The 22,602-nt window shown below is 47.6% G+C and overlaps 1 protein-coding gene across 3 annotated transcripts in view; it reads right to left on the bottom strand.

The window, feature by feature from the left end:
• The window catches only part of CORO7 (coronin 7), an 81,781-nt gene that overhangs the window by 57,807 nt on the left and 1,372 nt on the right, over nucleotides 1-22,602 (bottom strand). For 2 of the 3 annotated variants that reach the window (XM_061599812.1, XM_061599815.1), the window contains exons 2-9: nucleotides 20,978-21,074; nucleotides 18,232-18,306; nucleotides 16,580-16,650; nucleotides 15,769-15,952; nucleotides 13,548-13,624; nucleotides 9,730-9,780; nucleotides 4,001-4,087; nucleotides 3,458-3,540 (exon numbers count right to left, since the gene is read on the bottom strand). In XM_061599812.1, the coding sequence (XP_061455796.1) occupies nucleotides 3,458-3,540; nucleotides 4,001-4,087; nucleotides 9,730-9,780; nucleotides 13,548-13,624; nucleotides 15,769-15,952; nucleotides 16,580-16,650; nucleotides 18,232-18,306; nucleotides 20,978-21,074 (725 nt within the window). Of the gene's footprint in view, nucleotides 1-3,457; nucleotides 3,541-4,000; nucleotides 4,088-6,386; nucleotides 6,522-9,729; nucleotides 9,781-13,547; nucleotides 13,625-15,768; nucleotides 15,953-16,579; nucleotides 16,651-18,231; nucleotides 18,307-20,977; nucleotides 21,075-22,602 lie in introns of those variants that run through there. The other variant, XM_061599813.1, reaches the window with a different exon arrangement.

The following is a 22,602-nucleotide window of genomic DNA, read 5'->3' as shown; positions in this document are numbered from 1 at the left end:
CCTAACCCCATGGAAGGAAGGTCCCAGGTTCGTTCTCTGGCATCTCCTGTTCAAGGGCAAGTAGAAGGTGACAGAACTGGGAACCGCGGAGGGCGGCTGCCAGCCAGAGCTACAAGGCTAGAAGACAAGCGTCCTGCAAGAGATGAATGCCCAGTTCCACAGCACAGGCCTGCTCTTGTCAAACCAAAGTAAGCACAAGAAATGCAAACCTTGCTAATTTGGACAGACCTAATAAGAAGTGGCATTCAGGTTGCAAGCCATTTGGGGGGTGAGGCCAGAGGGGAAGATCAGTCTGCTGTGCATGCAGGGACTGAAATTCTGCAGCCATGCCCAGGCAGGGGAGAAATTGGTCAAAGAGCCTTCCTAGAAGCCAGAAGCAGAGAGAACTGAGAACGTAAGAAGAGCCAGCAGGATCAGGCCAGTGGCCCACCTGGTCCAGCATCCTGTTCTGACAGTGGCCAATCAGATGCCTCTTCTGGGAACCCACAAGCAGGACCCACAAGCAAGAGCACTCTCCCCCTCCGGCAGTCTCCAGCAACTGGTATTCAAAGGCATGCTGCCTCTGACAGTGGAGGCGGAACATATCCATCAGAGTTGGTAACCACTGACAGCCTTTATCCTCCACGAATTTGTCTAATCCTCTTTTAAAGCCATCCAAGTCGGTGGCCATCGCTGCCTCCTCTGGGAGCGAGTTCCAGAGCTCAACCATGCGCCGCATGAAGAAGTCCTTTCTTTCATCTGTCCTGAATCTTCCAACATTCAGCTTCATTGGATATCCACAAGTTCCAGTGTTATGAGAGAGGGAGAAGCACATTTCTCTGCCCACTTTCTCCATGCCATGCCTAATTTTATGCACCTCTGACTCGCCTTTTCTCCTAAAAAGAGCCTCTCCTGGCCCTAGCCTCTCCTAGCTTGAAGCGTTGGGGGAATTCTGGCTCTACTAGGAGCCAGGCCTTAGCACAGCCATGGAGAGGCTGAAGGCAGTGGATCTCATGAAGAAGAGCCCACTCCTAGAAAACCCAAGGCCAGCAGCAGCAGGAGAAACAGACAAGGATGTCCCAGGTAGGAGAGGGCAACCGTGCCATTAAGAGTGCGTGGAAAGCAGACAGACACCTCTGCAGAATTTCTTCCCACCCTGCACCTTTGAAGGCAAGGACGGGGAACCTGCGGCCCTCCAGATGTTGCTGGACTTCTGACATGGCTAACAGACAGGGAGAGTGGGAGCTGTCGCCTAGCAAGATCTGGAGGGTCACAGATTAACCACGCCAGTTTAAAACAACATGGGCATCCTCGGTGGGGAGGGGGGCAGCTGTGGTTCATGCTCTCCTCTCTGAGTTCAGCAGTTTGAATCTGAATGCAGCTTCCAGGAGAGTTTGGTGCAATTAGTACAGCAATATTGATTTGCAGGGTTCGGTCGCGACTCCCCCAAGGCTACCTGGTACAAAGTTATCTCAGTTACCTGTAAAGGGTAGGTGGTAGCTACTGTCAATTTTGTGTTCGCAATGGTGTCCTAAGTTGCCAGGGTCACCCAAGCAACAAACTTCCCCACCCCTCCAATTCACACTCCTCCACAGAAACCAATCAGGTGCTGCATTAAATACTCGCCAAAGGCCTGAGCCAAGCACACACACCAACCATCTCAATGGAAGGGGCTCAGTCAAAAACATGTTCAGCCCAGCCCTTTGCTGCCTTGCCCTTCAGGACAGCCCTTCACTCTCAGAAGCCTGCCCACCCCCACCCACCCACCCCCATTGGCAACCCTTTCTGCAGAATGAGTGACGTGTAGGCCGGCGAGGGGATCTGGCCGCTTCCAGCACCAGCACAGCAAGAGAAAGCAGAGGAGGCTCTTCCAGGGCATGATATGTGCCAACGGGGAGGGGACATGCCAGTTTTTTGCCTGGAGGGGAGAGTAAAGCGAGGCCCACCTTCACCCACTAGAGGAGCAGCAGATAAGGCAGGCTCTGTAGTTGCCAAGTAACAAGGCGTACTGGTTTCTCCCGCAAGGGCCCACTTCTGCTGGAGCCAGGACTTTTCAGCAAAAGGTGGCCGGGGGTGGGGGGGGCGGACAACCATATTTTGGACATCACAATTCCAACCAAGCAGCCAAAACCCTTCCAAGGGATCCATTGTTTCCAAGAGCTTTAAGGAATGGAATCTGGATGTAGAACAATATGCTTGCTAGATTATGCTGCTTGCTCCAAAAAGCCTCTCTTGTGCTGAGGGAGGAGGCACCAGAAGGAACAATGCTCTTTATGCCCCCACCCAATCAGATCCCTCCTTATCAGGGTAGGCTTCAATGATACACAGGGCAACCTTGCAAAACCCTGAAGTGGCACAGAGATAAGAGAGGCACCCACAGACGGCCGGCCACATTCCTCCAGCGGAGATAAAGGCCCTCAGCCAAAACAAGCTAGCACTCTGGAATCAATTTACTCCACTGCTCTGTACTGCTTGCAAAGAAAAAGAAAAAGAAAAGAGGAATAGCAGAGCCGCCTTCCTTGGCAACCCATGGAAGCCCTGCTGCAAACAAGGAGGAGTGCCTGTATGGAGGCCACCTCTCCCCCGCCCAAATCAGGGCTTTTAAGAAGGTATCTCACAGCAGCCAAGTTACAAGTCCACAAAGTTGCTTAATAATTCACTTGCCCAGAGCTACCATTAATCATTTAATGATACACTGAAGATCTGAAGAAAAAGAGCCAGCTCTTTCCCCAGAGTCACCTGGAGGCGATTCTGATTCTCCACAGGTGACTAGCTAACCTTGTTGTTACGTGCCTTCAAGTCGATTACGACTTATGGCGACCCTATGAATCAGCGACCTCCAAGAGCACTAGCTAACCTAGAGCCTCACAAAAACATCCAGCTTTTTCATGGAGCGTTATTCCAGCACTGGAGGAGGCAATCCCAGCTTCTGGCTTGCTGTCTCAGGAAGGTGCACTTCTCCTGTGTGCTTGCTGCTGCCCTTGCCAGCTACTCTTGCACCCCCCTCCGTGTTTCCTCAGGGCACCGCACAGGTTTGCAGCACACATAGACAGTACCCAAAGGAAATACACCTGGCTTCAGCTGGGGGCAGTGACAAGAGTCAAGACACGGATGGAGAGATCCAGAGGGGCTGACTCCATGCTATGGCAGGACAAGATTCCAGCCCTCTCCTAGTCCACCTTTCTGGGCAGAAATCGGCTCAAGAGCTCCCCGCCAGCCTCAGACCAGCAGCCAATACACGGGGACCAAACATACAGGGACAAAGCAATCTCGAAAAGAGAGAGGGAGAAAGATTCTTCCCATTGGTTGGAAGTGCAAGGAGCTGATAGCTCAGGCCTAAACAAACCCTGTGCCTCCAAGGCCAAGCCACAGTCTTCCTGCCCCCCCGCCCCCCAGCAGCAACTCCAGCACAGCAGCACACCACAAAGCAGCCTTCATTCCCAGCCCCACCCTGTCGCCTCAGCCTGGGTGATCTTACCTGGGGGATGCATCTAAGGTGATGGAAGCCAGAGAGCTGCTGAATCTCCGTGTGTCCCAAAGCCTGACTTCGCGCTCCCTCATCTGGAAAACAGGCAAGACTCTGGTCCCTTACAATATAGCCCCCTTAATGAACTTGGCTCTTTACAAAGCAAAACAAAAGAGGCAGGCCCTCAGCCAAGGAGCTGGTGTCCTCCATGTGGCTTGCACTACAACTCCCATCAGCCCCAACCAGACCAGCCATGCATGGCTGAATGGAGAGACCCAGAAGGGCTGACCCCTGCTATTGCAGGATCAAAGCACCAAGCTAGGGGAGGCTCCTTCAGGCTTCATTTCAGTCAAGAGTGATTGCTATGGGGCTAGTCCTCATACCTGCATCACTTCTGGGCCCTGAAACTGCAACAAAACTGCCAAATGGAGTGCACAGCTCGATCCCTGCCTGCCCCAAGGCCACAAAGCAGATTATTCCCTCCCACTGCAGCCCATTAGCGAACAGCCATTTTCCTCTTCCTGATTAAGAGGACAGGGCAGGTAAGTATTTTACCTGGTTAAATCCAACAGAGAGAAGGCAGCCTTCAGTGTTCACCCAGAGCAGCTGGGAGTCCTTGCCATTCGCGTGGGCCAGGACACTCTGCAAGGAAGAAGGAAAGGAGCATCAATGGCTGAGGACAGGGGTGGTGGATGGAAAGGAGGCAGAATCCATGCCTTTTGCAGGATCCTGACTTGGAAAATTGCCTCTGCTCCTTTCTTGCTCAGCTGTGGACCTGGCAAGTGTCCTGGTGACCCATTATTTGAGGAATTCAGGCACGTACAGAGGAAGAACTAATGAAAGACATCCACAACCAGAACACCTGAGTGAGAATGAACACACACAAACTGGATCCCTTTAAGCTTAGGAAAAAAGTCACAAGTCAGACCAGGAGCCACCAAACTGCACTGAGGGATTCAAAACAGTCTTAGTTGATCATAAGCTGACCATGACATGAGCGGCGTGTGTAATGCACCTGTGAAAAAGCTAAGGCTGCATTAAGAGCTGCAGAGTGTCTCAATCCTGCACTGGGTCAGGCGTGTCCACATTTTAAGAAAGACAGCAGCCAGCTGAACTGGGCCCAGAGGAGGGCGGCCAGGATAACGGGGTCTGGGAAGTCCTAGGAGGGAATGTTGAAAGAGGAAGCGAAGATGAGAGCCTACTGAGAGGAAGGGTGGGATATAAATGTAATTAATAAATAATAATTCATAAATAAGATAAAGGGAATTATGAATAATTTATGAATAATAATTCATAAATAAGATCAAGGGTAGAAACACAGTCAGAACCCTAAATGCAACAATACAGCGACTAGTACGTAGGGACAAAGAGAACTATTACAATAGTTACTGTATAGAAATAGAAGAGGACAACAAAAAGGGTAGAACAAGAGCCCTGTTCCAAAAAATTAGAGAAATGAAAGGGAAATTTAAACCACGAGTAGGGATGTTGAATAATCAACAGGGGAACACGCTGACTGACTGAGATGAAATAAAAGGAAGATGGAAGCAATACACTGAAGAACTCTATAAAAGAGATGCCAGGATGACAGATTCATTCACGGAGGAACCATATGATGAAGAACCAGAAATTTTAGAATGTGAGGTGAAAGCTGCTCTTAAAATACTTGGAAGAAACAAATCACCAGGAATAGATGGCGTACCAATAGAGTTGCTACAAGCTACTGAGACTGAATCTGTATTTTATCACCCTATTTATTTAATCTATACGCAGAACATATCATACAGAAAGCAGGATTGGACCAAGATGAAGGTGTGAAAATTGGAGGGAGAAACATCAATAATTTAAGATATGCAGACGATACCATACTACTAGCAGAAACCAGTAATGATTTAAAACGAATGCTGATGAAAGTTAAAGGGGAAAGCACAAAAGCAGGACTACAGCTGAATGTCAAAAAGACTAAAGTAATGACAACAGAACATTTATGCAACTTTACAGTTGACAATGAGGACTGAACATTGAACTTGTCAAGGATTATCAATATCTCGGCACAATCATTAACCAAAATAGAGACAATAGACAAGAAATCAGAAGAAGGCTAGGACTGGGGAGGGCAGCTGTGAAAGAACTAGAAAAGGTCCGCAAATGTAAAGATGTATCACTGAACACTAAAGTCAGGATCATTCAGACCATGGTATTTCCGATCTCTATGTATGGATGTGAAAGTTGGACAGTGAAAAAAGTGGATAAGAGAAAAATCAACTCATTAGAAACGTGGTATTGGAGAAGAGCTCTGTGCATACCATGGACTGCGGAAAAGACAAATAATTAGGTGTTAGAACAAATTAAACGAGAACTGTCACTAGAAGCTAAAATGATGAAACTGAGGTTATCATACTTTGAACACATAATGAGAAGACCTGATTCATTAGAAAAGACAATAATGCTGGAAAAAACAGAAGGAAGTAGAAAAAGAGGAAGGCCAAACAAGAGATGGATTGATTCCATAAAGGAAGCCACAGACCTGAACTTGCAAGATCGGAACAGGGTGGTTCACGACAGATGCTCTTGGAGGTCACTGATTCATAGGGTCGCCATAAGTCGAAATCGACTTGGAGGCACATAACAACAACAACAAAGATCAAGGGGAGACACAACAGAAGGGCTGGCAGTCACGAGGAAGAATGAGCACACTCAGAGAACAGAACTAGACCGGGGTTCCCAGACTGTGGTCCAAGTTTCATTCAGGTGGTCCTCAGTCTGTCTGTGAAGAACACTTATGATTTGAATTCACTCCCAGAAGAGGCAGTGATGGCTGTCAACATGGGGGGCTTTAAAAGATTAGACAAATTCATGGAGGCTAAGCTATCAATGGCTACTACTAGCCATGATGGCTATGTTCTACTTCCACTGTGGGAGGCAATGAGCTTTTGAATACCAGTTGCTGGAAACGGCAGGAGGGGAGAGTGATGCTCTTTGCACGCAGGTCCTGCTTGCTGGGTTCCCTTTGGGGCATCCAGTTGGCCACCGTGAGGACAGGACGCTGGACTAGATGGAACCCCTTTGGCCTGATCCAGCAATGCTCTCCTTATGTCCAAGTGAATGCTCAGTGGTGAGTAGGGCCCCACGAAGCCTGGAACCAGCACTGGACTCCGAGTGCAAGGGGAGGGCGGAGTAGCTTTTGGGGGACTGACCACCCGGCTTCATGGGAGGACAGGTACCCTCAAGTTGGCAGGGAGGTGCAATGAGCTGTTGCTGCCCCCAAGAGAAGGCATGACAGGAGGCGGCAGCTACCAGCGCCTCCCAGTCCAGGGAACTCTCAACGCCCCTGCCTGGAAGGAAGCAGCCATGGTGCAGCCAGGATAGGAGGCAGCCGAGGGCCAGGCAGAGCAATCTCAGTGCCACTCTTGGGGAAAAGGCAGCTGGCCCCATCCATACAGCTGGAAACCTGGCGACTGCGGAGAGAGGCCACTGCCAGATGCCACCCCTCCTCCCCACCTGCCCTTAACATTTCCAGGGATACAGCCTGAGAGACGGAGCAGAAGAAATAACATGCCGCCCATTCCTCCCATTTAACAGAAGGGGGAGGAACAGGGAGGAAAAGTCTGGGAAGGGAGGAAACCAGCCACATCAGCACGGCTGTTGACAGAATGGGAAGACAGCGGCCGATGCACACAGAACCCCAGCCGGCTGCTTGGGTCTCAGGAACTTCAAAAGCGACCCTGAGGAGGAACGCTTTGCCAGAATCGCCTTCCCAGCCTCTGGCTCACTTCCTCTGCCTGTTTCCAGGGACGTATTCCTCCTCCAGAGTCCCTCCGCGAGAGCTGGCCCTGACAACTCAGTGTGTGCGTCACTCCCTCCCTGCCCCCACCATGTGCACGCATGCACACACCCACGCACTCTCTCGCTCAGCTAGCAGCCTGGATCCCTGAGCTCCAGATGCAGAGAGAGTGGGGCTCAGGGCTCCACATGAGTTTTCCTGCCCCTGCCTTCCCCCCTTTCCTGCAGATCCAGCGGCTGCTTCCGGTGGCTGTCTCAGGGGTGGGTATCTTATTCAAACCAAAGTCAGAGAGCAGCTAGAAAACCATAGTGCTTCTTCCACAAGCACCCTTCTCAGGGCGCAGCAGCTTGCTGTCAGAACAGGGATCGTCACTGTTAAGCAGATCAGATGAAGACCCCAACCCCTGCTCCCGGCACAGAGCCTGTGGGCTGTCCTGATCCCAGGTCCAGGAGCATGGGGTGGGTGGGACAGTGTTTGCAGAGACTTTGTGCCCTGCCAGCCCTCGTGAGCCACTCGTCCCACGGCCACTTCCTGTCCCTCAGCCTCTTTGTGGCTTCCTCCTTGACGCAGCGTTCCAGGACGGAGCAGGGATGGCCTGGGGACGAGGGAAGCGGAAGTTAGGAAGCCACTCATCCCGCTCCGCTGGAGAGCAGGAGCCTGAGAGCGCAAGATGTGAGAAGCTATAAATAGGCTTCCCAAACCTAGGCCAGCTCGCTTTCCCAGCTTCCCACGGCCTTCTTGGGAACGGGGGATGCTGCCCTCCAAGCAAGGGGGCCGCTTGGCTGCAAAGGGTGGGAGCCAGGTACCCCCAGGATGACCTCAGCATGAGAGAGGTGGGGGACGGGAGGGAGAATTAAAGCCACTCCACATCCAGCCCAGAGCCTCACCTACCCCCACCCAAACAATCCCACAGCCAGCTCTGGAGCAGGGACACATGCAAATGGCTCCCATGCAGCAGTGGGGTGGGTGGAAGGGAGCTCTTCCTCCTGCAAGCAGGCTAGTTGGCCAGCCAGAAAGGGGAGAGCGCCGGGGGGGGGAGCTTGAGGTGGCCAAGGTCTCCAGCAAATGCTAAGCACAGAGGCCAGATGAAGATGCAAAAGCAGAACGCAGATGCAAGAGACGACACACGACAAGCGGCACCAACACAAACTAAGGCAGGACTCATTTGAGCATTCAGGGGAATCAAGTGGAAAAGCTTTTCCAAAATAGCCCCATTCCAGGCTACAGCTGTGAAGAGCACGGAAGCAGTCGTTTAATGTCTCCCTACAGCCAAAAAAATTAAAAATTAAAAAATGCTGCAGACAGAAGAATGGGCTAAGTCCCTCCTACTAACATGCGGGCTTCTTATATGAATTAACACAACACAACATGTATATGGGGGAGCATTCCGTCATGCATTCCACCCCCGTCAGCAGAGGAAAGATTTCACCACTTGCCTCTGATGAGCATATGAACCAGCCCACTCCAGCAGAAGCCTCGAGCGCCAACCCTGTAGGAACCCACCTGCTGTGTCCTGCATGGCCCTGGCCTCATGGCCTGCCCTGAAAGTGGGCCAGAGCCTGGGAAATTAAGGCACCTCCAATGGAGGTTGAAATGGAGGCTGCTTGATGCAGGCTGTGAGAAGGAAGGCGCCTCTCTCAAGCAACGTGTGGAAAGGAAAGCAACAGAGAGCCATTTTCCTCCTTGTCAAACCAAAAAAAGACTGTTGAAGGCTCAAGGGGAGGCAGGCCCAGAGCCATCACACACACACACAGAGGGATGTTACTAGGAGGGGCTTCTGTCAGCAGCTGTCCACTGCCAGGCTATTTCCAGGCACCCAAATGGCGAGGGCTGCACTAGCCATGGCCAAGTTTATAATGGTGCAAATGCTGCAATTGCACCAGGGCCCATGCCTGCAAGAGGGCCTAGTCTTTGAGCTTTCATTTTTTAAAAAATAAAAGTAAGCCTCAAGCCCTGCCAGAAGGAAAGGTTTAAAACAAAGTGTTCAGCACCCTTCTAAGTGATTTCTGCAAGATAAGCCAGCCTGGCTGCTCCCACCTTCAGTGTCTTTATCAAGTGAGTGAAGTCAGAACTATGATTGTTGAGCGAGTTATTTTGACACCAGGCTTATTTTGAAGTCCAGCTTTTGCCCTCTAGATGTTTTGGACAATGACTCTCATCACCTTCAGCCAGCACAGCTGTATGATGCGGTGGCTGAATGGAGTTGTAGTCCAAAACATCTGAAAGGCACCATGTTGGGGAAAGGTGGGCTCTCACTAATCCAAGACAAAAGAACATATCACCCGCCTTGTACTACATTTCTTATTTTTTTTAAGTCAGTGAAACGATACACAAAAGAGTAGACGACTATGAGTTGTCAAGAGGTACAGGAACCTGGAATCTTGATACCCAGGGAAGAGCAGCCTCCTTCAGGTGGGTTGGCTGCATTCTGCACAACCCACAGCCCTGCCAACATCCTTTTCCTACCCCACCTTGTCCCCAGCCAGAGAGACCCAAATACCTGACAGGCTGTAGGCTTGGCACGTGGGTCAAAGATCCGCAGCTTTTTATCCTGAGAAGAGAGGGAAAGGGAGGTCATGTGGGATCAGAAGTCCCCCCAAAAACCAAATGAAACAAGCAGTCCCCCCTCCACACTGTCCATTCTGGGTTGTGCCCCTCACCCTCTTCCCCACATCAAAGCCTTTTGGTGTCTCTACAAGGAAACTGAGAACTAACAGAAATAACTCAATTCTGTGTCATCAACTTCGATCAAGACCTTCATCTGACCTTTGAGAAAGAATATTAACTTTTCGCCATTACTGACTCTGAGTTAAGTTCACTTTTTAAAAAAAAATCACCTGGCCATTCCATTTGGCCTCTATTTCCTTTTCACATTCATCAGCCTGGCTCAGATGATCCTCAAAACTATAGGGTGGAGAGCTGGAATCAAGTGGCTGCATGCTCCTTTCACCCCTCATGTGTGTTTCACTTTGCTGCTTAGTGCAAACCACAGTTTGCTGCAATGAGTTGGCAAGCTCATCAGATCTGGAAGCCATGGTTTGAACTAGATTTCCAATTCTGGAGTTTAGCACAAAGTATATCTTGCCAGATTAGTTGTCATGGCCAAATGTAGTTTGTGCCAAAGCGAAACCATGCACATGAGGAAGGATGCAAACCCTGAGACTTGTTTCTGATCAAACAATGGTTTCAGGAGTCATTATCATCATCTCCCCTCCTCTGGGGACTTACAAAGGGCCTGTCTGTTCTGAAAGTGTTGTGGAGATGTTTACCCAGGTTTAGTTATTGGATTAATTTTTAAATAACCTATAAAACCTGAAAACATAATCAACAGTAGCCTGGTTTGCAGACTATGTTACATCAAGGTTTGTTAACTGGTTTGTTTGTACGTCCAGCCATCTAACGATAGCTTATTACCAACAATTAGAACATGAAGCCATGGTTTGAAGCTGGCTTATACATCTCTGCTTACATTAATCATGATTTCTCATTACAGCCAAACATATAATCTGACTTAATTCTGGTTTCAATGCCCAGCCATAGATATTTGCCTGTCGACAAAGTCTCAAGGCAAAAACTGCTAGAAAACAAAACCATCATTAGGTGAAGCACACGGTTACTTTGCTCATCTCCAAGACTGATCCTGGTTTGCTCAATAAACGTAGTGAAAACAAGCCATGGCTTAGTGTTACTTACAACCACAGTCACTGCATAAGCAGATTTCACTTTTCTAGTTTTAGAGCTGCCAAACAGCAGTCATTAAATACTAAATATTACACAGGCACCATCTCTGTTACCTTTTTGGCGCCTTCCTCTTTCAACAAGACCTTCCTCTTTCAACAAGCCTTTTAAGTAGGGGCCTTATCCCAGTCTGCGTCTGTGTTGGAATTGCTTTTTTAAATGTTTTAAAGATTTGTTTAAAAATAAAACATCTTAAAAACATATTTTAAGATGTTTTTAATGTTTTGTTGCTTGTTTGCTGCCCTGGGCTCCTTCTGGAAGGAAGGGTGGGGTAGAAATTTAATAATTTAATAAATAATAATAATCCAGTGATGCTACACATGATTATTGTCATCACAGATTTAAGAATGATTCAGTCCATTTAAAAGTATGTATGACATGTATGCAGACGATACCACACTACTAGCAGAAACCAGTAATGATTTGAACCAATGCTGATGAACGTTAAAGAGGAAAGCACAAAAGCAGGACTACTGCTGAACGTCAAAAAGACAAGGTAATGACAACAGAAAATTTATGTAACTCTAAAGTTGACCATGAGGACATTGAACTTGTCAAGGATTATCAATACCTCAGCACAGTCATTAACCAAAATGGAGACAATAGTCAAGAAATCAGAAGAAGGCTAGGACTGGGGAGGGCAGCTATGAGAGAACTAGAAAAGGTCCGCAAACGTAAAGATGTATCATTGAACACTAAAGTCAGGATCATTCAGACCACGGTATTTCCGATCTCTATGTATGGATGTGAAAGTTGGACAGTGAAAAAAGTGGATAAAAGAAAAATCAACTCATTGGAAACATGGTATTGGAGGAATGCTTAGCGCATACCATGGACTGCGGAAAAGACAAATAATTGGGTGTTAGAACAAATTAAACGAGAACTGTCACTAGAAGCTAAACTGATGAAACTGAGGTTATCATACTTTGGACACATAATGAGAAGACATGATTAATTAGAAAATATAATAATGCCTGGAAAAAGAGAAGGAAGTAGAAAAAGAGGAAGGCCAAACAAGAGATGGATTGATTCCATAAAGGAAGCCACAGACCTGAACTTACAAGATCTGAACAGGATGGTTCATGACAGATGCTCTTGGAGGTCACTGATTCATAGGGTCGCCATAAGTCGTAGTTGACTTGGAGGCACATAACAACAACAACATTACACTTCCATTGTCCTAACACAGCCTCCCGCCCTCTGTTGACCCCCTGTGCCTCTGCTACAGGGGAGAATGACAGTGGTGCAATCACACATCACTCACCTAGCCAAGGCTGGGAGGCAACCCCACACTACTTGAATTACTGAAACTATATTATGAGCTAGCAAAGGCTACTGCAGTCCAAAACTGACTTCTTGCAAATAATTGTGCCATTTGAACAGGGTACAAGGGGAAGGTCCACTGGTTCCTCTTATGGGAACTTTTTTTCCCCTTGAAACTGAGGGAATATCCCATTTAGTCTATTATGTATATATTGGGTTTTTTTATTTCTTGTACTTAAATTTTATATGCAATGTTTATATTATGTCTATATTATGTTGATACTAAAGAGGATGTTTTGTTCAGAACTGTATTTTATTGATTGTTTTTTGTAGTTGCTGTTTTAAGATGTTTTGACTTGCTGTACACTGCTTAGAGTTTTATTTAAATATAAGTGGTATATAAATGGTCCAAATAAATCAATAAATGGTGCAGTCCTGCTTTAGGCTCGCCCTACTAGGCAATTAAGTCACCGGCCTTCTAGCCTTTCCTGTGCAAGGTCAAGACTTTCCTAAATACACCTAGAATGGTTGTGTGGTTTCCTAGGTGAACCTTAATGGTTTCTACGGTTGGGGACACCACAAAAAAGCAGAAGGGAGGACTACACAAGAGCACAACTTTTGAGGGCGGGGTATCTTTGTTTTGTTTTCAAGGTGAAAGAAATCAGAAGCCAAATCACAGTTAAGCATCCACAGAATTAGCCACACAAGCATTCAGTAGCGGGTGGCCGGATGAGGCCAAGCTCTGCTGTACCAGATTTGGGAGACGAACCTGACCTGAAGCGTAGCTTTTATTCCAGGCTGTTTCATGCTTACTTTCACAGCAAGCTCAGGAGTTTTAAGAGGCACATTATGCATGCACATTGCACCACACAGTGTTCACTTGTGGTATATACTCCAGAGTCACTAGGTTGCCAGGAACAAAGAGGGCATAGAAAGATCACAAAGCTGCATGGAAGCCTCAGAGTCCCTGTTGCTGATGGTGAGGGAAAGGTAAGCAGGTGACCTGCCTTCCTCAGTATCTTAAGTTGACTTTGAGAGCCTCTTCCAAGAGACAGGTGAAAGGAGATGGCAACCCCTTTCTGCACATGGGCTGGCATTACACAAATTGGTTCCAGCTAGTCCTTTCTGCAACAGACCGTTCTTAATAAGGACAAGAAGCATCTCTGGCATAACAGTGAGAGCAGCGTGGATTACTGTAGACTGATATTCGAGGAATACTTGGGCATCATCTACTCACCTGAAGTGCAAGGCCTGGGAGACTCTGCTCCTCAGTTGCCACACGCAAACACCTTGAGCACCAGCACCTGGACTACCCACCTTGCAGGAAGTGCCCAGGAGGGAGCCATCTGGCTTCCAAGCCAAACTCTGGACCTGGTCGTCATGACTCTCCAGCTCTGGTGGAAAAGACAAAAGCAGATCAGTTTCCTTTCAGGAGTCCCCGGCTGAGCAACCTGATCATCCTAGCCTGAAAGTGGAGGAGAGTTACAGTGTAATAAAGTTAAAACAGCATGTTTAAGAAGGGCATAGAATCACCCAAATATCAGAGCAGTTAAAAATCCCCAAGAAGGTGAAAACCTGCCAAGTGTCTGAGCCCCTCTGCTAAAGCAAGGAGCCCTGATTTTCACCCCCGATGCCCTGGCAGATGTTTGTAACACAAAGGATATGCTTGAGCGCTCAGAAGAAAAGAGGCTTCTTGCCACAGCTGACTGCCCCTTGTGCCCCCATCAACAACCAGGCCACCATGGGAAAAAGACTGCACATCACAGCACAGCACAGCTGGCAATTATATCATCGGAGTGCATCTCCAGGATGGTGCCATCCCTGCAAGTCTAGCCACACAGCCAGATCCCGTAGCGGAGGAGAGATCCTCCTCCTCCTGAACCTGTGCTCTTCTGCTTGTCTCTGCTCCAAGAATATGACTTTCTGGCTAGCTTTAAAGTGGCCCGATTGTGGGTTTTGCCTCTGGCCATCCTAATGCTTAGCTGACCAATGCAAGGGGATTTACCCATGAAGTCATCCATTGAGATCCTGTTTCATGTTTCCCTTCTGTCCAAGGGCAGGTGAGCCATCACCAGAATCAGGGCCTTTTTGCTGGTTTCCCCCCTTCCGAGTCACGGATCTCCCTCCCAAGGAAGCCTTGGCTGTCTCCTCCCCTCCCTCCAGCAACAGACAAAAACGACTCTTTGCCAGAGCAGACTAGAAGCTGAGCTGGCTCTGAACTTCTGTTTTTTCAAAATTGTATACTTGTTTGGAATTATCTGCATATTTTTGTTATATCATGAGATGCTCTGGGCATCTTTTAGGGCAGAATGCCAGGATATAAAATATTTAGATAAATGAAATGAATAAACAGCCAGTTTTAAAATGTGTGACCTTTGAGATAGATCACATCAAAATTACCTGAGCTGCACATTTGTTGGACCAAAGTGTGCATACAGAAGAGCCACTGAGTTGCACAAGAAGCCTCTCCTAGCAAGAAAAGCATACTATGCAACTCAAAAACTTGCTCGGATGAGTTCAATCAGAGGCCATCACCAGAACCATTTTGAATCCTTTCAGTCTTGGGAGAAAATAAACTCACTCATAGGGCTGCAGTAAGTGGACAATGTCTTGTTTGTGCCGAGAATGGTGAATTACTACCCAGGAAAAGGAATAGTAATTCTATCCCGGGCAGCCTTCTAAAGTTGGGGTGGCTGAGCCTTTGCTTAGAACTCACAGACCATGTGACTGGTTGCTATGCAACTGGGCCTCTTTGCAGTTCCCGTTTCCTGTTCATACAACATTCCGGGCCTGGTGTGTCCCTCATCGGCTTCCCCTTTTGTTGTTATTTTAAGGCTCTCTGTCTTCCATCTTACCTGGCCTCAAGGATCAACTGGCAACCCATTTCCCTCTTACAGAAAAACACACTCTAGAACAGCGACCTTTCCCAAAAGGGCTGATGGGAGTTGTAGTCCAAAACATCTGGAGGACACCACCAGGTCAAGGAAGGCTGCTCTGGACAAACTCCAGCATTTGAGTGTTCACAGAAACTAAGGGAGAGCACAAGCTTGAGAATCATTCCAGAGTTGTCTGCAAAAACATCACACCCTGCCTCAGAGTTCTTGCTTGTGGTGGCCAAGGAAGTGAAGGGCAATGTGCAGCTCTGGCGTAGGCGAGCCTGGCATGTAACAGCACTTGCTTTGCTTTCGTTCTGCTTCCCAAGAGATTCAGAATGTTTTAGCATAAAACTCTATGGGGAGAGGAGGGGAGGCCAAACACTTGCCGGACCAAGGTCCCTGGGCCAGCCCCCAGTGCAGAGGCAGGGTGCAGGTGATGGGAAAGGCTCCCCTCTAGCAGAGTACCCGGGAGAACTGCTGCAAGTCAGAGCAGACCATCATGGGCTAGATGCAGAAACGGCTTCACGTGGTACAAGGCAGCGTCCCTCCCTGCTGACTGCAGCCGTGCTGGCGCAGTTATGACCTTCATACATCTCTGTGGTTGGATCTCTCCAGCCTCCCAACCCAAACATACGAAGAGCTTGCCCCAACTCTGAGCTCACCTGCCAGGGTCTGCTGTTGCTTTACATCCCAGACTTTCACCACCCTCTGAGCCCCAGTGGCCAGTATACCATCTGCTGTGGGGTGAAAGAGGACCACATCCACCTGGCTCCCCTCTGGCCCTAGTGTGGTGTGGGGGGAAGAAGTCAGGTCTTGGTTGGAATCCAGGAGACGCCAGACCTTCACCTGCAGAGCAAAAGGCCACCGTGAGCAAATACTTGTCACCATGCAAGACACTCAACAGCAATCCACAAGGGGGCTGGAGGACGCAGGGGGTCGCCTGGCACAATGGGGAAGCCACAGCAAATCCACTTCACTAGATTCAGATCTCCCCAATGAAGGCATGGGGAAGACGAAGGGACTCTCTGCTGGGGAGATTTTTCAGCTACAAGTGCCTCATGTCGCACAGCATCCACCATCTGGCCTCCTCTCCCCTGCTAGCTCTTCTGCACAGGAACCCAGTTACACAAGCATCATATTTTGGACATGTGCCTGTGTGAGCATGTGCAATTCACAACTTCCCACCTCCACAACTGTTGTCCTTTGGAAAGATTTACTGGCGTTATCTTGCAAGGGCTAAAATGCGGATGGGGGCAGCTTTGACCAGTTTGGTAGCAATTCTTCCATTGTCCCCACCTACTTGCTCATATGTACATCCATCCCTCCAGCCCCAAAACCCTTTCCAGCTACATCAGCAACCTAACAAAGGACTCTGGGAAGCTTCCCACTAACTACTGCCCAGCCGTAAATGAAGCCTAGCAAGGTCTCCTGTACGCCAGGAGTCTTAAGAGGGCCACTTCATTGAACACTCACAACTTCATCAGCAGAGCATGTGGCCAGGAGCTGCTCGTCAAAGGGCGAGAAGTCGAAATCTGTCACCACATCTGGGTGGGAGAGAGAGAGAAAAAGAGAAAGGGCCCACTTTCCACATGTATCCTAAGACCCATGGCTCAGGAACAGAGCCAGTGCACCACATACAACACAGGACAGGGCAATGCGAGGCAAGAGGGTTTATGCCCAGATGATCATGATGGAAGGGGAATGTTACCTCTCTAGAAGCTTCTTTGCAGCTCTAAGAGAGTACATCAAGGACAGACTCTTTGCATTTGCATATCAGCATTTTATGCCAGAGCTGCAGAACAAAGTAAGGGTTTTTAATATATATATATATATATATATATATATAAAGAACCCTTATCCATTATGGGGAGCCAGTGTGGTGCAGTGGTTAAGGAGTTGGACTACGACCCGGGAGACCAGGGTTCGAATCCCCACACAGCCATGGAGCTCACTGGGCGACCTTGGGCCAGTCACTGCGTCTCAGCCTCAGAGGAAGGCAATGGTGAACCCCCTCTGAATACCGCTTACCATGAACACCCTATTCGTGGGGTTGCCATAAGTTGGAATCAACTTGAAGGCAGTCCATTTCCATTTTTATCCATTATAAGAAGAGGCAAGAAGCACTATCTAGCCTTCTTTTGCAGTGGCAAATAATATTCTCTTAGCTGCAGAGCATGGCTCAAGCCCACATCTGCAATGCCACTCAGATAGGCCAGCCAGCTGCACACACAGTTGGTATATACACATCCTTAAGACTGAACAACTCAAGTACTTAAAAAACAAACACCTTTTGTGCTGCCCTGGCTCAACACACCACTCAACATGGAGCTGCCTGAATCTCCATCTAGAGGCCAACTGAGGTGCAGGGCAGGCAGGCAGGGATCTGGCACAGCATTTAGTAGCCCGGCTGAGGCATCTGACCTGCCCAGTGTATTATTTTCCATTTCCACAGACCTGTAACAGATGCAAGCCCACAAAGCAGAGGGGCTCATTCCAGCTGCCTTGGAAGAAAGTGGCTCACACCTCTGCCTGAGCTGCGCCCCCGAATATCCCGGCAGCAGAACTGCTGCTGCAACAGGCTCATCCCTCACTTACTTCCCTTCCCCCAAGATGCTTAGTCACAACTAGATGTTGTTAAACCAACAACCACACTGAGAAGAGTAAGGAGATTTAGGCTGCAATCCAGTACATGTCTACTCAGAAGTAAGCTCCACTGGGTTCAGTGGGACTTACTCCCAAGTAAGTGTGTATTGGATTGCAGTCTTAGCGGGCGGGGAATTGATTTTATGTGTCTGTAAAGTGGGGGAACTTGCGATATTAAGAACGACATTAGAAAAAGATGCAAACAGATGTTCAAGTAAGATTGAAAAGCTAGACACCAACTGAAGCATACTCCTAGTATTAATAATTATGTATAATAAGCATATTTATTCTATTAATGTAACAGTGAAATTTTCCAAATGTTTTACTTTTTAAAAATCTTTGATAACACTTTGATATTTAAATTTTGTATCAAGTGTATGAATTTAATAGTTTTTAAAAAAGAAAAAGACATCTCAGTGTGTTTCCTACCTCAGCCCCTCAACACAGCAGGCAGATTAAGGCCTGCCAGGCCTGAGGCTCACCTGAGTGACAGCACAGCTGTGAAGCCGCCCTCTTGGCCCCCTTCTGGCTCTGGAGAGGCACGATGCCCAGCACACCTGGGGGAAAAGGAGGAGACAAGTCACATGCCAGCCTGCCAGCCACTGGGACAGCAGGGGAGGCGAGGCCACATCCCCAGGAAGGCAGAAGTCATCATCACTGTGATTCAGGCTACCAAAAGCGACCTTTGGATGCCAGAGGGCCAGCATTCGTCTTGTGTTATCCCCCCTCCTGCATTAGTGTTTCCACACCCCGAGTCCTGCTGGAAATGATGTAATGCCCTGCTGTAGCTGCACACACACAGTTCCACTAACCCACTTTTTATTTTTCATGGGCGTTCCAAAAGACATGATATCCAGAAGAGAGGGGCTGGGAAGTAGTGTACTGGTTTACAGTTTGTTCCCTGCTTTCCATCTCTGAGCAATATGCTTGGATCATAGTGGCTGCTGCTAAGCTGCTCTTGAATCTTTTCCTCACCCTAAATATGAAAAAGAGTGTGTTTTCCATTAAATGCCTTTCCCTTCCCATTTTCTGATCAATGGTATTATCATCAGCAACCTTCAACTTTACTGGCTAAGGAAGGCAAAGGTAACTCCAAGTGTATAGACACAGAAACCAGAGGGAGGGCATAGCCCTGAGACGTCAAAAGATCCAGCCCAAGAGGAGGTCACCTGAGGAAGCACTCCCTGTGCACACATTCAGGCTGCAAGCACTTGAGAAGTGCATTCTTGGCACAGAAGGGATTATAGCTGCTCCAACAAAAGTCGCTTTAGATCTATTAATAGTGTGGGACAGAGATGATGTGGCCTTTTGTGTGGAAGAAATGGGTTGAATGTGGGATATATACATTAGATTAGCTGATAGTAAATGACAAAAAAATCTCCATCTGAGCCTATTTTACAGCTTAAATATCAATTACTGATGACTGCAGAATGAGAACATGTTCAATTACAACATTTGCTAATGTCTATCTATGGCCCATCAACTTTGAATGCTTTGGCATCTCCTAAATTCCAAAATTTTGCACAACATAGGAATATATGTTTAGTGTAATGGCACCTATCCTTTGGAATTTTCTCCCCTTAAACGTTAGAGAAGTGCAATCTCTGTTATCTTTTTGGCGCCTACTGAAGACCTTCCTCTTTGAACAAACCTTTTAAGTAGAAATCTTATCCCAGTCTGTGACTGTACTGGAATTGCTTTTTAAGATGTTTTTAAACCCTTTTTAAACAGACTTTTTAAATATGTTTTGTTTTAATATATTTTAATGTCTTTTTTTGTGATGTTTTAGTATTTTTGTTTGCCACCCTGGGCTGCTACTGGGAGGAAGGGAGGGATATAAATTTAATAAATAATAATAATAATAAATTATTGGAGCCTTACAGAAAACTAAACCCATAACAGTAGATTATAAATGTTTAATGGATCTTTGTAAGGTGAAAGTTCAGGAACTCAGAGAGATTTGGAATATGTAATTAGAATGTATTATACTGCCCAAACAATGGAAAATTGCTTTATAATCTATACGGAATGTTTTGATAGACTTGAAATTGAGATTGATTCAGGAAATGTTAATATTTACAGTATACTGGATTCAACGATTTTATCGTCATTGTTTTCAGATTTTTAATGTCTATTATATTTGTATGCCTATTTTGTATGTCGCCCAGAGTGGCTGGATAGCCAGCCAGATGGGCGACTAAGAAATTCAATAAATAAATAAATAAACATATGTATAGGAAGGCACCATCCAATATAGATAGATGCTGGAGGTGTAATGCCGAGAATGTCTCATTGAGGCATATGACATGGGCTTGTCCAGTGATATGTTGTTTCTGGTCTGAAGTTGTTACATGTATTAATTTTGTACTGGCGAAATCTTTGATATTTGCAGATGTTCATGCACTTTTCAATTATATTCCTGTAGTATGGAGGTTAACAGCAGGACAACAAAAATTGACTTTGTGAGCCCTTACAGTTGTTAAGAGACTTATACTTCAAGCCTTGAAGGATAAATAGCCACTGTATTATGCAATGGAAGACCTCACTGCCCTGGCTACATTTGAACATATGTCATATAGACGACAATTTCAAATGGATACCTTTTTGAACATCTGGAGGGCTTATATTAACATATGCTTAACTCAAAATACATGCATGATGGGTATTGTATCCATAATATAAATTGATGGTGGTTTATTATTAGTATTGGTTCTGCTTCAGCAAGGCTTGTTCTTCTATACGCTTGGCTATTTTAACAATGCTTTCCACCAGTTTTCCTTGGGGAGACATTAACCTAACAGGTCTGAAATTTCTAGGACACCCCCACCCAGATCCCGTTTTCAAAAATTGGTGTCCTCAGGTATGGATGCTGATCTTAGGGACGCTACGTATTTTTCTTAGAAATTTCATATTTGAGTTCTTTGAGGACTCTTGGGAGAATGCCATCCAGATCTGGTAACTTATCACAAATAGGAATAAGACCTGCTTAATGGGAATGCAATCCACCTTCCCCACATCCTCAGCTCTTCCCAAAATACTCCTACATATTGTGCCCTGGAACTCTTACTGCTGCAGTGTGCTGGTTCCTAACCATAGAACGTGCCAAGTCTACACAGGATAATGCAAACTCACTAAGATCAAAGTGCACCATGCTAGTATGCCTCATGGTGATTAACAAAGCCAGTCCCTCACAGGGCATGGATAGGCCAGGCTTTGCCAACAGCTTACCTGCCAAGTCTGTGTTGAATGCAATCCAGCGGCAGTTGGCCTTGATGTGGTTTCCTGAAGCAGTTGGGGAGCCAGCTTGGATGCCTCCGATCCAGGCCTGCAACACAGAGACAAGACACAGCTGAACAGAGAGAGGCCTCTCCCTGCCCCATTACTCAGTAAGGCTGTATGGAACTGCAGGAGGTAGCAACAGCAAAGCAGTGCAAACCAACCCCACCCCAATCATAGAATAGTAGAGTTAGAAGGGGCCTACAAGGCCATCAAGTCCAACCCCCTGCTCAATGCAGGAATCCAAATCAAAGCATTCCTGACCGATGGCTGTCCAGCTGCCTCTTCCTTCTCCTTCTCCCCCAGATCAAGAGCTGGGGTCCCGGGGGAGACACTCGGCAGCTTTGGGGCAGAGGAGGAAAGGCATGCACACTTCAAGTCCAGTTCCAGAGAGCAGTCTCTGGCAGTTCTGCTGTCCCAAGTCAAAGAGAATCAGCCCACACTCTGGGGAAGGACAGCAAGCTTCTGCAACAAGGCCAGCCAGTTACTGAGGCCCCCACAGAAGACTCTCCACTGCAGCTCTCAGCCTCTCTCCCTTGTACTCCCCCAACACCAGTGCCACAGCCAGGCAGACCCATTCCTAAGAGCATCTTCCTACATGCCGAGGGCAACCCTGCTCATCCCCGCCAGCAGCAGAGCCAACACGCACACGTGCCAACGCTGGTGTGTGTGGTAGGCGCACCTTTCTTCCATGCCTCCTGCCCCTCTCCCTCTCCAGATGGGAGACAAACAACCAGCCCCATCTTCCAGGGCAAAGGGGGCCCTGCCGCCTGTTGCCAAGGTGGCCCTCCTCCTCCATCCACATGCTGCTGGAACAGCCCTCTCTGCAGCACCACGCAGACCCTCTGCAGGCAGCATCCCTGTCTTCTGGTCCACAGCCCACAGAGAAGCCAAGGCAACGCTAAGGTCTGTGCAGCCCCGGAGGCCAAATTGCAAGCAGGGTGAAGCACCTCAGCCTCACACTTCTGTGTGGAAGAATCACAGCAATTGGGGCTTCTCCCATCATAATACTTCTGTGGTGGGAGAAACTGCAGCTCTCAGAATTCTCCCTTCATAGGCAGGAAAACACTGGGAAGTCCTGTGGAAAGCTGCTTCAGTGGTACCATCCATGCCACACCATAACACCACTTTGGGGGCTCTTTAGAGATAAAAAGTGGTTAAAATACTAAGAAAAAATTATGTATAGGAATTCTCATCATGCACCAACTCTGCCCACCCTGGCTCTTGGCACTTGGCCCCTGTTGCAACTCTGAGAATTGCACAACAGCTCCAACACAAAGGAGAGCTTGTTGGGTTTCTTATTTTATTTTGAAATAGGCTCTTTCAAGCTCCTTCAACTATCTACAGCAGTGAGGCAATTTCCAGCAACAAGACGGAGAAAAATACTGATGCAGTTTCAGCAGACACAGAAGGTTACCCAGGCAACAGAAAACCTGACATTTCCCTGGCTTTGCAATTATTATTATTATTACTACTACTATTACCCCAGCAATCACTGAAGTTTCAGGGCACTAATCTGATTTTTTCATTTAGGCTTGAGAAGTCATCCATGCAGTCTTGGTACTGCTACTATGCCG

Source organism: Rhineura floridana, chromosome 17, assembly GCF_030035675.1.
Source record: "Rhineura floridana isolate rRhiFlo1 chromosome 17, rRhiFlo1.hap2, whole genome shotgun sequence".
Taxonomy (NCBI): Eukaryota; Metazoa; Chordata; class Lepidosauria; order Squamata; family Rhineuridae; genus Rhineura; species Rhineura floridana.
The sequence above is the reverse complement of the archived record's forward strand: the minus strand, read 5'-3'. Positions and strand labels throughout refer to the sequence as shown.